The sequence below is a fragment of the Paramisgurnus dabryanus genome, chromosome 17, assembly GCF_030506205.2.
Source record: "Paramisgurnus dabryanus chromosome 17, PD_genome_1.1, whole genome shotgun sequence".
In the NCBI taxonomy this organism is placed as follows: Eukaryota; Metazoa; Chordata; class Actinopteri; order Cypriniformes; family Cobitidae; genus Paramisgurnus; species Paramisgurnus dabryanus.
In genome coordinates this window covers 37,216,687-37,231,379 of record NC_133353.1, presented here as the reverse complement: position 1 = coordinate 37,231,379, position 14,693 = coordinate 37,216,687, and the positions used below count along the sequence as shown (strand labels likewise).

At 37.9% G+C, this 14,693-nt stretch overlaps 1 protein-coding gene across 1 annotated transcript in view; it reads left to right on the top strand.

Moving 5' to 3' along the window:
• Nucleotides 1-427: 427 nt before the first annotated feature.
• The window catches only part of cdin1 (CDAN1 interacting nuclease 1), a 60,460-nt gene continuing 46,194 nt past the window's right edge, over nucleotides 428-14,693 (top strand). Inside the window, exons 1-2 of the mRNA XM_065288742.2 lie at nucleotides 428-609; nucleotides 1,291-1,408. Coding sequence (XP_065144814.1) covers nucleotides 591-609; nucleotides 1,291-1,408 — 137 coding nt within the window. The 5' untranslated portion in view covers nucleotides 428-590. The remainder of the gene's footprint in view (nucleotides 610-1,290; nucleotides 1,409-14,693) is intronic.

Here is a 14,693-nt window from a genome sequence, read left to right as displayed (position 1 = left end):
CTACAGCAACCATGTTTCTTGTTTAACTGTAGTTAAACCATAGTAATTTCCGCAAGGACTGGTATCAGATCGGGCTTTACATTTCGTGAAATAGAAAATGACAAATATTTGTCAGATGAGTGTGCAGGTATTAATGACACATATATTGTGTATGATACTGAACACAGCTAGTGATCTATAAGACTGAATGAAGGCACTGTAACAATCTCTCGACATTCAAATGAAGCAGCAGCATATTAAATAAAAATATAAAATCTATCTTACAGATTAAAATTGTTTACATTGTTAATAAGAGAGTGTTTTACTAAAACTGAGCACAGTCGTGTGTGTTTCTCTCTGTGTATGTGTCTACATCTGATCCTGACCAATCACTTTCCAGTATACTCAATGACAGCAGTCACTGCGGCCAATCAGAGTCACGCTCTCTTTGACGTCATGTTTGAAGCGCTTCGCGGGAGTTATTGAGGAAGTGATTCAGTAGCTGTTATTGAAACGCGTTGTTTTCTCATGTTGTATTTATATCGTGTGTTTTATAACAGTGTTTTGTCATTTATCACTGTATATTTATATATTTGATTTGAACGGAAGTGATGGAGTCAGCGGCCGCAGGTATGTAACAGCGCGCGCGTCTTATCATATGTCATGATTCACATATCTTATGTTTGTTTAATATTAATTAATATCTGCTTTATTCAAGTAATTACTTTACAATAACTACATTTGTGTGTCAAAGCATTAGCAGCTAGGCTAAATACTGTGTGTGTGTATTATAAAGCCCTCCCTCGTGTGTGTGTGTTTCTGTCTGTCTGTCTGTCTGTCTGTCTCAGATGTATACGTACTTTATTGGCAGGATTGTTATAATATTGTCAAGCCATCATACATATAGGACAAAAATACAATAACTCAATAACAACAGACAACAAGGTGAAATAAAAATAAGGTGTAATGTAAAATATAACTAAAGATATGAATATAAAGAATTGTCCATAAACACAATGACATTTTTGCCACAAACTAATAAAGTGAGATTTTTGTATGAACATGGAGTACACCTGACAGTCTGATCTCATATCATCAGTCTGATTACATGAAACTCAAACTAGCAAAAAATATTTTGTAAAATATTTGTTGAAGCATCAAATGATCCTAAACCTCATACACAGTACTTATTAGCCTGAGATAAAACTCAGAATGATGATTTGTGCAAAGCTGATGTTAGATTATTAGAGTCTGACAGGTTTAGTATGAATACACATGCGGTATGTAAATGAATTGTTTCTTTGTCTCCAGGTAAAGATGTGAATAAGATGAGAATTAGTCGAGCAGAATACAAATGTATGAGCAGATTTATGGAGCAGCTCACACCTACACGACAGTGCATGAAGATACTGAAGGTCCAGTTCCCAAAGTAAGCTCTCATCCATCTTTATAATACATCATGTGGCTATTTTAGATTTTATAATAATATTAATAACAGACTCTTGTTACTGTAGTGATTCATTGAGTGTATGATGATTATGTTATGTTCAGATTATGTTATGAATGTGTTGAGACTTGAGACCAAAGCAGGCTCATACACATTCACAATGGTTTAGATGATGGTATAGAATATTAACAACATTATAAATATTGTGTTTCATGACTGGATTTTATTTAAAGGCGGGGTGTTTTTTCTTCCAGAAATGTTTTTTTTTTCTGCCTGTTGAAAATCTTTTTTTCATGTTGATAGTATTTACTAAGGGAAATGATCTTCATATAAATCTATATCTTCAGTCCAAATGTAACGATGTCCTCTTTACCTGTCAGTTTATGTATTTGTATGTCTCCACACACCCTGCTGCTCGTGCACACATTCTCCCATCATCAGCAGTGTTTTCCTCGCTGAATTCAACCTCTTACACTTTACCCCTAGTAAGATGATTTTATTAATGAAAGTAAAGTTATTGTGTTTGGGTTAGGATCATTGGGTTAGTGTTGATTGGAGATTGGGTTGGTTTTATTATGCATCATTACACCATACAGATCAGGCGTGAATGTAAAGGCAAACAGCGACTACCTTACGTTCCTCCTGAAATGACAAAACATGTTCTCAAAAACTGACAATCTTAGTGACATCTGTGAAGAAAAACATCTGGATGAAGAAATAGCTGAAAGCAGAGTTTAAAACTTTTGTCTTTGATTTAAAGTAAACTATTGTATGTGTAACAGATTTAGAGTTGGTAAGTTTAGTTTATATTACGAATAAGTTTAAAATGTGTTTTTAAAATAAATCTATTAATTATGAATGAATGTAATCCTCAAACAGATGTGAAAGTCTGCAGATATGCAGAAGTAGCTCTGAATGTAAAAAGTAGATATGAGCAGGACTCAACATAAAGGGCTGCCCGGTGGCCCGAGGCAAGCGTGAAAGACGTTCGGGCCATTAAAAAGTGTTGTCACTTGCCCGATCGGGCCAGTGCATCACCCTCAGTCACTAAAATATATTTTCATCAATATATATAATTTAACATCTTGGAAGAAGACATTTACTTGGGTAAAACACTACGAAAGAAACAATGCAATATTTTGCAAAGATTGCTTTCAGTTTACAGGTAAAGCAGAAAAGTTGGGAGACTTTTTTTTGTTGGAACATGTCTGTTGTTTATGTATACAATTATATTTGACTTTTGAATTATTATTTTTAAATATGTGACAGACACTGAATTTTTTTTTGGGGCCTTTAAAAATTTTGGCAGGGCAAGTAAAAACCTGAACCACTGGTCCAATCGGGCCAGTATGAAAAATTATTTGCATTGAGCCCTGTATGAGGTGAAGATGGAGGCGACATACAGGGGCTGAAACACAGATTTTACTTCAGTTGTTGCGATTGGTCAGATGAATGTCCTTTTCCACAACATTTGTTTAAAACTTCACACAAGCCATTTTTTTTTCATGACTGAAAAGGTCTTGTAATGCTTGTGTGTATGTAGGTACAGGTGTGTAATGCTGTGTCCTGGTACATGATTTAAGTCTTGTTTTTGTGTAATGTACCATTTGATGTTGTAGACTTTTTTAAATTCCTTTGTTTCGTACAAACATAAATTATACATTTATGAAGAAGGGTTTTATTTTGTATGAAGTGGTGTAAAGCGAGTACGGTGGTAGTGTGTATGTTGATGGTATGCGTGCACTTGACAATGAAAGCGTGTTCTTTATTGAATGTAACGCGTGTAATCGTGTCAGACCCCAGAGACCGCCTCATTCCACAGAGGTCACTTAGAAAGTCATATGAAGCAGTAGCTTCCTGTTTTCATCGTGCTGTAATCACAGCTAGAATACGGCTCGTGTCCCTCAGGAATACATCGTCTACCCTACACACGCCGCGTCAGCACTTTATAGAATATAGGGTGTATTAGTCTGATGCCCTAGATGTGCTGCTTTATATTCCTCTGTCCTCCTGGAGTCTCCTGATATATGAGCCTTTTTCTTGCACATTCTGCCCGTGTTTGGTCTCTCTGGCGCTTCTGCCATTGTGATGAAAAGATGTAAAAAAAAAATCCCACAATGAATGACCGTATAAAGCATAAATACATTAAGTGATGCTGCGTGTTTTTGCCCAGCTGTTGTAATGATTCCTCAGTGAAAGTCAATCCTGTGCTTTCAGAAACCCAGATGTGGTCAAAGATCTGGACAGACTTTAATGTTTTCACTGCCCGCAAAATTATTCTGCTCGTCCAATCAGCTGAGTCGGGCTCTTGAGGCTTTCTGATTGGACCGGCAGGAAATCGGGCTCTTAAGACATAACGTATTGACCAGGCCATCCATCATCTGGAAGCCTGCGCACAAGCCTGCCAATACAGCCTTCCTTTATTTCAGAGCCGCGGGCCGACGTAAACACTGACGCAAAGGAGGGGCAGCGAGAGTTTTCCTCTGTCGTATGTGTTTTACTGCTGGAGAGACTGAACGGCCCTGAGCTCATTGAATCTGCATGCTCATAATCCTGCAGTCGCCCGTATCTGCAGACAACACGACTGCGCATGCATCTGATATATATGTGTGTGTGTGTGTGTGTCTGTGTGTGTGTGTTGGTCTTGCCCTTGCACAAGCATCAATGCATTTATGTTTATAGTGCCATATTCACTCTTATGTTATGTGAATAAACTTATTTTGTGTTCAAGAGCTTTGAATCCTGTATCTGGTTCCAGTTTTGCACAGTTAATACACTGTATATAAATTATGACAGATTTAGATGCATTTTTTTTGCTGGTCTTTTAAATCCAGTCACTTAAGAAGCATTTCTCTTTCAGCGTGGACATTAGGACACTCCGTGCATCATTAATACACTAAACCGCTTATAGGGAGGGCTCAGATTGAGTCTGTTGTCCATCATGGATTGTTGAGTTACAGTGCGTTTAGCAAAATTAAAGTGTCATTTTGCACATTTATTATGCACTGTACATCTTATTATCAAGGAATCAATGCACATGTAAAGGTAAAATAATAGATTCACATTTAGGCAACATGTTTGCATCTGTGAAAAAATTTTGACGTTTGTTCTTGCAAATTATGAAACTGCAATTTCTATTGTAATTCAAACATTAAATTTGTGAATGTTTATTACAATGTAAATTTAGTGCATGCTAATAAAAAAATTAACCTTACAAATTAAATTCTGTTTGTGTTGATATCAAAACTATTTAAATATTTTAAGGCATAAACAGTTGGTTTTATTAGATATTTCTTGTTTTTAAAATGCATAGCATAATTGTTGCATTATAGAATTATTCATATTTATTATTCATTATTGTACATTTTGAGAGATTCATGGAATGCAGACCTTTTTCATGCATTTGTGCTAAAGAGTTATTGTATGAGAAGTATTCCAGTCATTTTTTTTTTATATACGAGAAATCAATCAACATTTACAACTAAACAACACTATGAACAGTTTTAGTTTTGTCTTGATTGATTGAATGTTTGTTAAAATAAATAAATAAAATTGCAGAGTTACACAGAGTTGAATCATATTTGGACATCATCTTTTGGTAATAGGGCTACAACCCTCATAAAAAATATTAAGTTTGACCAGCTGGTACGATCATTTCTTGAAGGTTAGTCACATTTTTTCATTGATCATTTGGTGAATTTAAGTGACTCTTCTGTATTTAAAGTAGATACAGATGAAGCTGTAGTTCAGATTGGATCATTAACCTTTGAGTACGTGTATGCAGAACGAATATACGTATAGGACCTAAAAATACCACTTATATTTTTATGAATTCCAGGCTTGTATTTGACTTCATTCAGTGCTGAGCAGACCGATCGTCATAACTGAATGTGGTGACGCATATCTGATGTTACACAAAAAAATACAAACATGATGTGCAACGTGCATACATCACAAACTCACAATTGTGCACAGCACTAAGTTAGAAGCTCATAAGGTATAGTTAACATTTTAAAAAGTGTTTCATACGAGTCCTGCATTAAAAATATATCCTCTCGGCTGTAGCAGCAGTTGTGCTCGCGATGAACTAAAACTGGTTGAGATTACACTGAATGAAGATTCTTGAAAATTGCCAAACTGATACTGGTTTGAGATGACATACGTGTGAGTAAATAATGAGCGATACAGCGATAGCTGTGATGGTTTGTTAAAGTCTGGTTTCTATGGGTTTTCTAAACTGCTGTCATATGTTTAGTGGACAGAAGACAGAGACTCTCGTAACACAGATGTTGGGAGTCATCTGTCAGCCAGACCTCTCTCGGGCCGAGCTCCGGCTCTTCTGTGCTCTGGCTCTTCTGAATTGGACACGGTGCTGTCACTCTCGCCGCCTCACAATGGAGACACATGCAAATCCAGAGCTCCCCCCACACGCCCAGTGTCTACAATGAGAGCGAAGCGTGGGGCGTGATGGGCGACCGGCGAGCTGTGACATCAGTCAGGCCTTTCCTCTGACTTCTCAACATTAGAATTGGAAATGAAGATGGCTCTTGAAAGTGCTGTCCGAATGGCGCGGAGCACTGTCACTCCTCCCCGCTCTTTATCCCAGGAGAGCGAGGGTGCGGACGGTCCGTACAACCCCATGAATGAATTGGGTCGTAATGATTGGCCCTCTTTAAAATGTCGTTCCACCCAGTTTGCATATTTGTCTGTAGTTGGGAGAGAAATGCAGGAGATGTTGGTCCAGGGCTCTGGCAGATGCTCCTGGTTTTGGGTGTGTTTGAATGTGAAATCTCGTTCCCTTAGCGGGCCGTTTTCATCAGCGGCGAGGCGGGCCACAATATGGTGCATGTGGCTCGCTGGGGGAATATGAATTTTGATTAAGAATGCACTTAGGCTTTTGAAATTGTGAAGAAGTGTCAGAATAATGGATGTTGAGCAAATGTCAAGCATTTGTTAATTTCTCTGTTATTGGGGGTTTATCTAGCGTGATCTGTCGAGTAAACCACAGTAAAAGCCAGTCTGCCATTGATATGCAGATTTCTTGGCTACAAACACTTTGTTTGTGACTGCTCTGCTCAAATCCTCATTGATTATTTATCACTCGTATGGCTGTTATCCTCACATTACATGCCTGTTAATCCAGCAGCTACGTTAACTAGATTCATTTCTTTCTCCTGCTCCAACGGGGATCTGGGTGTTGGACTGTGACTGACCTGTAGTTTAACTGGTGAGGCGTTCTGGTGTAAACAGAGAGTGCAGACAGTCACTTACAGTGCATTGAAGATGGATTTATTTTTGTTTATTAGTAGGGCTGCACGATTCAAGCTAAAATGTGAATCACGATTTTTTCCATGGGAATTGAGATCCCGATTCTCTCACCCGATTCTCTTTTTTTTTTTTACAAAAACATTTATTAAACATATTTTAGACCCCTTAAAATTTAGAGTAATTTAAAATTTGTTAACGTTAGCTGTTAAATTGCACCTGTGCTTTTTGTACTATCAAACTGGCCAACCTTAAAACTTTAAAAACACTAACGTTAAACCTTTAAAAGACTAAACGATCAACATTTTGAGGCATCAGAGAGAAACGCAGACATGTAACAATGTTCCCCTCAGGCTAAAAACCCTTTCTAATGGAGAACTTGTGGCGGTGATACAGAGGCCGTTTCTCAATCTGAAGGCTGCAGCCTCTATGGAGGTCGCATTTCTAAACTGCGCATCATAATTTCAGAATATTAACAATTAACGTTATAAAGATGACTAATATTTTTAGTTAATAATAAATTGTTGAAGTATGTTTATGACTTGCGAATGTAATGCTCCGTTAACTCAAATGAACCAGGCTTGATGACGTATACAGCCTGCATATGCGACCTCCGGAGGGTCCAGCCTTCCGATTTAGGTAGGTCCTGAGGTAAATAATTTCCTTGCCTTCTTTCGGAACCATTGTTGTTGCATCTTCAGTTTCTCCGTCGCCACCAGGATTTTCCACAATGACGCTCGTTAATCCTCTCTTTTTGGTGAAAATAGCCTCTCCAAATCCACCAAGTAAACGACTGTGTTTAGGTCTGCCGCCTTGTTATACGTCACGCGAGTGACAGCGGAACGCCGCAAATGAGATGAGAGAGAGGAAAGAAACGATCGGGTCTGATTGAATAGGGTTTGGTTTTACCCTGTATGAGTGTGTGTTAGGAAGTTTGACTGATATTCTTGGATTGCAATCTAAATACGTGAACGCGTAAACGCAGAATCTGAATACAGGGAAATACTGTATATGCAAGTGAATCGCCGTCATTTAAAATGAAGATCGCATACATGTATGAATCGAGATCGTGATTCTTTTTCGATTAATCGTGCAGCCCTATTTAATAGTATGTGTGTTCTTTACCATAGTTGCAATGAAACAGCTGAAGAAACAGCAGCTTGGCCTTTAAACCCACACATGAGGAAGCATCAGCAGCAGCTTGTTGTGTAGGATTTGAGAAGCCCAGCAGTAATGGAAGTTAATAGACAGTGACTTTTGTTGCAGTTGAGTTGAGTTGAATCACATTTTTTTTTTACCTGACAGGAGGGGTTCAAGCGGACCAATCACAGCGCTTGTGGCCCGCGTAGAATGGACAAAATTTTGGCAAGGTGCGTGCCAGGCTACGCGCAGCCTACGGATAACTTATAGCGTATGGGATAGACCTTGTGCGTGACTGTAACTTGCACTTTAGTGGTAAAGTCAATTCATCCTACTATTTTAAGTTTTGACCTGTGATAAGTTGACAAAACGTTGTTTAACTTATTTTTTGAAGTTAAATAAAGTAACATATGTTGATTTGACAAAAATGCTGACTTTTTATAGTGTAGGAATCAAACCCATGACCTTTGTGCTGCTAACACAATGCTTTATCTATTGAGCCAGAGGAACAGCTGTCTTACTAGTTGGTTTAGCTTGTCAAAATGTTCTTTTACTAGATTTTTTTTAGATGTAGCTGATAAAACTTTTGAGATGGTTTGGGTGTGCTGCGTGCAATGCATTGTGTCACAGAATAAATGTTGGACTGTCAGCCATTAAGCTTTGCTTTTCCTCCTGCTGTTCATAAACAGAAAAGTGCGTCCATTGTAAACACCACACAATAACTGCACAAGACTTGTGTGGTCCATTTCAAGTAGTTTGTAGTCAGATTAAGGACAGCAGGTTGGGTTTAGTGTTGGTACAGATGGCCTGATTTGACTTTGATTCACAAGATTACATTTAGCTATATATTGATTTGATAATAATGGGAAATCCAGTACTTGTGTCATGTTTTTTAAGTTATATTTCAAAGATTGTTTAAATTTACAACATTTACTTAACATTATTATATTACTGTACAGACGGTCCTGGTTTGCGTTCTTTTGATATTGTGCTATTAGGATTACATTACTGATTCCAGTAGTTTTTCTTTTAGTAAGTTACTAAATGTAGTATAGTGTGAAAGTGACCCTCGGAGGCCTGGTTTGAATGAAGTTTGGAGACATGGAGTCGCTCCTGACAGCGCACGAGTTCTGCCTCAGGATGTGTTTGCATACGCGATCAGTTGCAGTGTTGGAATGGAACAAATTGCCCAGGATGGTACAAGCTCGCTAACGTTGCTCCAGGCTGGAAGTCGACGGTCAGCGTTATCTGCTTCCTCGCCAGAGCGACAGATGCCCAGTGCATGATGGGTAAAGGAGGCTTTCCTGACACTTTTCAGCGGTAATGATTCTTCGAGACCAAACCAAAATAACTTTAACACATCTTGTCACCCATATCGCCAGAGAGCGTCACTTTTCACAGCTGATCATAATTAGCTCTGGGATTGTGTTATACGTGTCTTCATATGAGGCGACTATTGAGAAATAATCTGACAGCCGGAAAGCATCTTGTGCTTGATTTATAAAACCACTATAAATACATATATGCTGCTGTGCACAAATACACGTCAGTGACTGTAATGATGGTACGTTCATGATCATCCCAGGGATTTCTGTGCAGTCGTGCTGTCTGAAGTTTATAAAGGTCATTAATTCAATTCAATTCAATTCAATTTTATTTATATAGCGCTTTTCACAATTGTTAATTGTTGCAAAGCAGCTTTACATGAGTAGATGTAGAGGAGAACATTGAAAATCAATACATAGTATAAGAAGTAGAATATAGCGGCTAAGGATAAAAAACCGTGTAAGCGAGCATATTAATAATGTAACGTATACAGTAAAGTGCTAAGTTAAGCCAAAGTTGGCTGACTCTCCCTGGGACTAAAAAACCCCCTAGGAGAAAACCCAATGGGAAAAAATCCTAAAAGGACAAAAAACCCTAGGGAGAGATTAATATTTATATTTATAATATATAGACACGGTAGGGATAGGAAGCGTGTAAGCGGATTAAACTGGTTCAGCCGGTGGCCGTTGGTCGCGCATCGGTTGGGCGTCACGTTGAAGGACAGCCAGTTGATCAGTGGTGCGATGACCTTCACAGCAACAGGAACTGGGTCTGTTTGTCTCATTGTCCTCAGGGTCGAGGACGAGACAGGGAGACAAAAACAGAATTCTATTAGCGTAGGGGCCGTTCGCATGTAATGCAAGTGTCATACATTATAGTGGTTTAATTCAGCTCGGTTCCAGACAGGCTAACTATTGCGGCAAGAGTAAATTACCCGTATGAGGTATGTGAGTGCTTTGTTCTAGACAAAATAACTACTGCGGGAAAAGTACATTTACTGGACATTCTATGTGAATGCTTTGTTAAAGAAGAATGTCTTAAGTTTAGATTTAAATTGATCGACTGTGTCTGATACTCGAACATTATTTGGTAAATCATTCCAGAGCTTAGGGGCTAAGTAGGAAAAGGATCTAACACCTTTAGACACTTTTGATATTCTAGGGATAATTAAGTAACCCGAATTTTGTGATCGCAGTTTACGTGGTGGATTGTATTCTGATAGTAGTTCTTTTATATACGAGGGCGCTAGGCCATTTAAGGCTTTGTAGGTGATTAGTAATATTTTAAATTGTATGCGATATTTAACTGGTAGCCAGTGTAAAGATGCCAGAATTGGACTAATGTGGTCATACTTTTTAGATCGAGTAAGCACTCTTGCGGCGGCGTTTTGAACCAGCTGTAGCTTGTTTACCTGATTTGCATGGCATCCCCCGAGTAACGAGTTACAATAGTCTAATCTAGAGGTCATAAAAGCATGGATAAGCTTTTCTGCATCTGATGCAGACAGCATATGGCGTATTTTTGAGATATTTCTAAGATGGAAAAATGCTGTGCGGCAGACGTTGGAGATATGACTATCGAAAGATAGATTGCTGTCAAACATTACGCCTAAATTCTTAACCGTGGAAGATGGCACCACCGTGCAGCCATCTATGGGCAACTTGTAATCTGACATATTATGTTTGGAGCGATTTGGTTCAATAATAAGTATCTCTGTCTTATTGGAGTTTAGCATAAGAAAGTTATGTGCCATCCAGTCCCTAATATCACTAATGCAGTCTGTTAGCTTAGCAAACTGGTGGGTCTGAAGTTTATAAAGGTCATTAATCAACATCTACATGTACTCTAATAGCATTCACACTGAACATACAGTAAGGAAGAGAGAGGCACCACCTAACATTTGTTGGCTTTGGCCAAAATCATAAAAAATATTTAGATGAATCATTTTTTACACAATCAACACACACATCTCTGCTACAAATGAACACTTAAAGTGTTTGATTTACCGTTATTGTACAGTTAAACTAAAGTGACAGGAGTGCAAACGTTACCCCATGTGTTATGCTTAAATACTTAAATAGATTAATAGACTAAAACTCCTAATAGTGAGTTATTTCCCCCGATATTGTATACTCGGTTATCATTTCGATGAGTAGTATTGACATTGTTTTCATTTCATTATCATTGTATACCTAAGGCTGTGTGACAACTAACCCAGCTGTGTAAAAATGTTTCTTCATGATTATTATGTGCTGTGTGATGTTAGATTGTAAGCTGTAACCATATTGAGATATGGGGTTAGAGCCGACACATTAGCTTGAAATTGGTCACATTGAAGTAATTTTCTGTTGTTAATACTCATTGACAAAACAAGTAGACTTCAAAGTTTTGATGGAAAAAGAAACATGCAGTCATGTACAGGTCATTCAGATCCTATAAAATCCTAGAAAATGTCATAGCTGTGTGTAATTTTAGCAAAGTACACGAGACTTTTAACCATTTTCCATTTTCACTTTGAAACATTGACACAGAGTATTAAAAATATTCAGATGTGACTTTAACTGCTGAACATAACACACACTGTATTCATGTAGTTTTTCTGATACGTCACATTCATCAGAGCGGACTGATCCTCCTCATGTAGATGAAGTCGAGTCGAGGCAGATGTTCTTTTGCTCTTATCTGCATGTATAATTAGGCTAATTTGCATATGCAGAGCATGAGGCGCAAACGCATCCAGAACGCATTTCTGCTTTAGTGATAAATATTGACTTAAGGGGAAAAAGGCGCCGCTGGAGCCGATGCTCTTCTATCACGTTAACACGCACATTGTGTCTGGAAATATCGTGAAGTTCACCCTCAGTGCTGCCATAGAGAGTAAATATAGTCTATGTCAATTTTGACATGAAATCATTTCCTTAAACCCGCCGTCAGCGTTTGAGAATTTCACCTCATGATAAACTGTAGAAGTAGATTCGTCACGCGCTCATTATTATCTGAACATATGATGATTCTGTTGGGCCATTAGCCAGGTGGCGTTCATTAGGTTAATTGCTGCCATTTCTTATTATTAATAGTTTGCCAAAGTGACAAGTTTGGAAATGATAAACGAAACGTTGGAACCAAATAAAAATGCTGTCTTTTGTTTCTTGGTTCCTTTTGGTTTCATAGTTTGATTTAGAAACATTTAGGATCAATGAATAAAAGTACAACATATGAAACCTTGTGCCGTTTTGGGCAGTGCATTTTAATGGGACGTCAGGAAGGGTAATTATGGTCGTAGCGACTGATTTCCGAAGCGCTCTTGTGTTTCCAAACCTTCTGTTTCTTCAAGTCGGAAATGACGAGCTGTAGGCGATCGGCTCCTAATGACTCGCTCTAAGCCAACAGCTTAAACTAGAGGGAAATAATAGGTTGATAAGAAACTCCATAAACCTACCATTAGCACTAAACCTAACGCAATAATCTCTAATGTAGATAATCTGTCATGTAGAAAACTTACTTCTGTAGACAAAATATAGTGTTTATGTTTTATGTGTGCATTAAATACCTACAATACTGTAAAGTACATTTATTCACTGGAACGCAGCCATGTCGTTACTGACCAATGACAGCGTGCTGCTCCTGAATAAATAATTAACACAAGACATTAATAGAGAAACTACACATATATGCATTTACTCAAAATGTAAAAATGTTTAAACAAGGTAAACACATATTGTTGTGTTTAACATTGCACATAGCATAGGACTGTTCAAATCTGTTTGATAGAAAAAGCGATGTATGTGACATTGATTCAGATACTGCGCCTCTATTAGGTCTGACACTTTTAGTTTTTTTTGTGCTATTATTAATAGTTTGTGCTATTAACTTTGAATTTTAAAAGACCCATAATTTAACGTTTAGACCATTGTTTGACACCCATATATTTTTACAGATATTAAGGGCAGTTTACCTTACTTTCAAGTGAATAGGGTAAAGATTCAGCAGTTAAGCTCTAATGATGATCATTATGGGCTGTAATTCATTTGAAACCTAACAGATGTGTGGATGTGGTGGTCTTCAGTCTTCAGTATGTTCAGATGTTAAAAGTGTTTAATCGTGTCTGGGGTGTCTTCTTTTAAATCTAATCTGAAACTTTATCAGATTCTCACCTTAACATATCTTCAAGTTTTTTATCGACTAGCAGGTTTTTATTTACAGGTTATAATTTCAGTTTTTAATTTTGATTTCAAGATATCTCTGACGCGTTCATTTGGGGTTTTATAGCAAAAGACTATTTAAAAAATGTCCAGAGAAATCTTAAAGGGATAGTGCACTAAAAAATTATTACGCGGTTATATTTAATTTATTCTTTACTACTGAACATAAAGAAAATTCAAGTTGTTTTAGTTTTTATGCTTACAATGAGAATGGAATGTGACCGACTTCTCAAGAATCACAAATACACAAAACCTTTAAAATAAAACTCCATTATGTGACTCATTATTCAAATATAATCCATTATTTAATGAAAGTCTTGTGCACACAAACTACATAGTTCAATTTAAATCTTGCTTTATAAACTTTAACAGTTCTGTATGTAAAATGCATCAACATCTGCACAGAAAGGAGAATGCAACAAAACATGACTGAAGATTTTGATTCCAAAAATATGCATCCAAAGTTTGTGTTGTGTCTCGTGTATCGCTAGTATGTTGCAGCGCTATTTCAAGCCAACAGCAGTGAGAACTAGTCAAGAGTTACTTACAATAACTGATTATGTTTAAGTTTGTCTTTGGAACCTGAATAAAATCTCAACACAACAGCTGCAGTAGATGATTTAATCCAATCACAGCGAAGATACAACAGCACAACACTCCTGAATATTAACAAATAAATAAAGGCTGAAGGGTTTGTGTGTCTGTGTGCCTGTGTGAAAATATGTGTGTGTGTGTGTGTGTGTGTGTGTCTGTCTGTCTATCTGTGTGTGTGTGTGTGTGTGTGTGTGTCTGTTTGTGTGTCTGTCTATATGTGTGTGAGTGTCTGTCTGTCTGTCTGTGTCTGTCTGTTTATGTGTGTGTGTCTGTTTATGTGTGTGTGTCTGTCTGTCTGTGTGTGTGTGTGTCTGTCTGTCTGTGTGTGTCTCCGTCTATGTTTGTGTGTGTCTGTCTGTATGTGTGTCTCTGTGTGTGTTCACCAGGTGTTTGACATTGAGCAGAGCGCGAGATGAATGTAGCTTATGGCGATCTATGGAAGTGACCGGCCCATGGGACCCTCAGCTTCCTGTCATGAAAGTTTGGTTTTGAAAGCCCAAAGCTGCAGTGGGAATGTTTCTAAAAATCCCACACGCCAAAGCGAAGCATCCACCCTCACAGTGCTGGCCATCGTCATCCTCATCATCATCATCATCCCCCAACACTCTCACACTGAGCTCCATCATAATGCCAGCTGCTCGACATCAATCATTACTCTTCTGTGTGTTTACTGAGCTTGTCAATAGAGTCAAATAATGAATGAATACTCATTCATCCTATGATTTAAATTGCATTTGCAA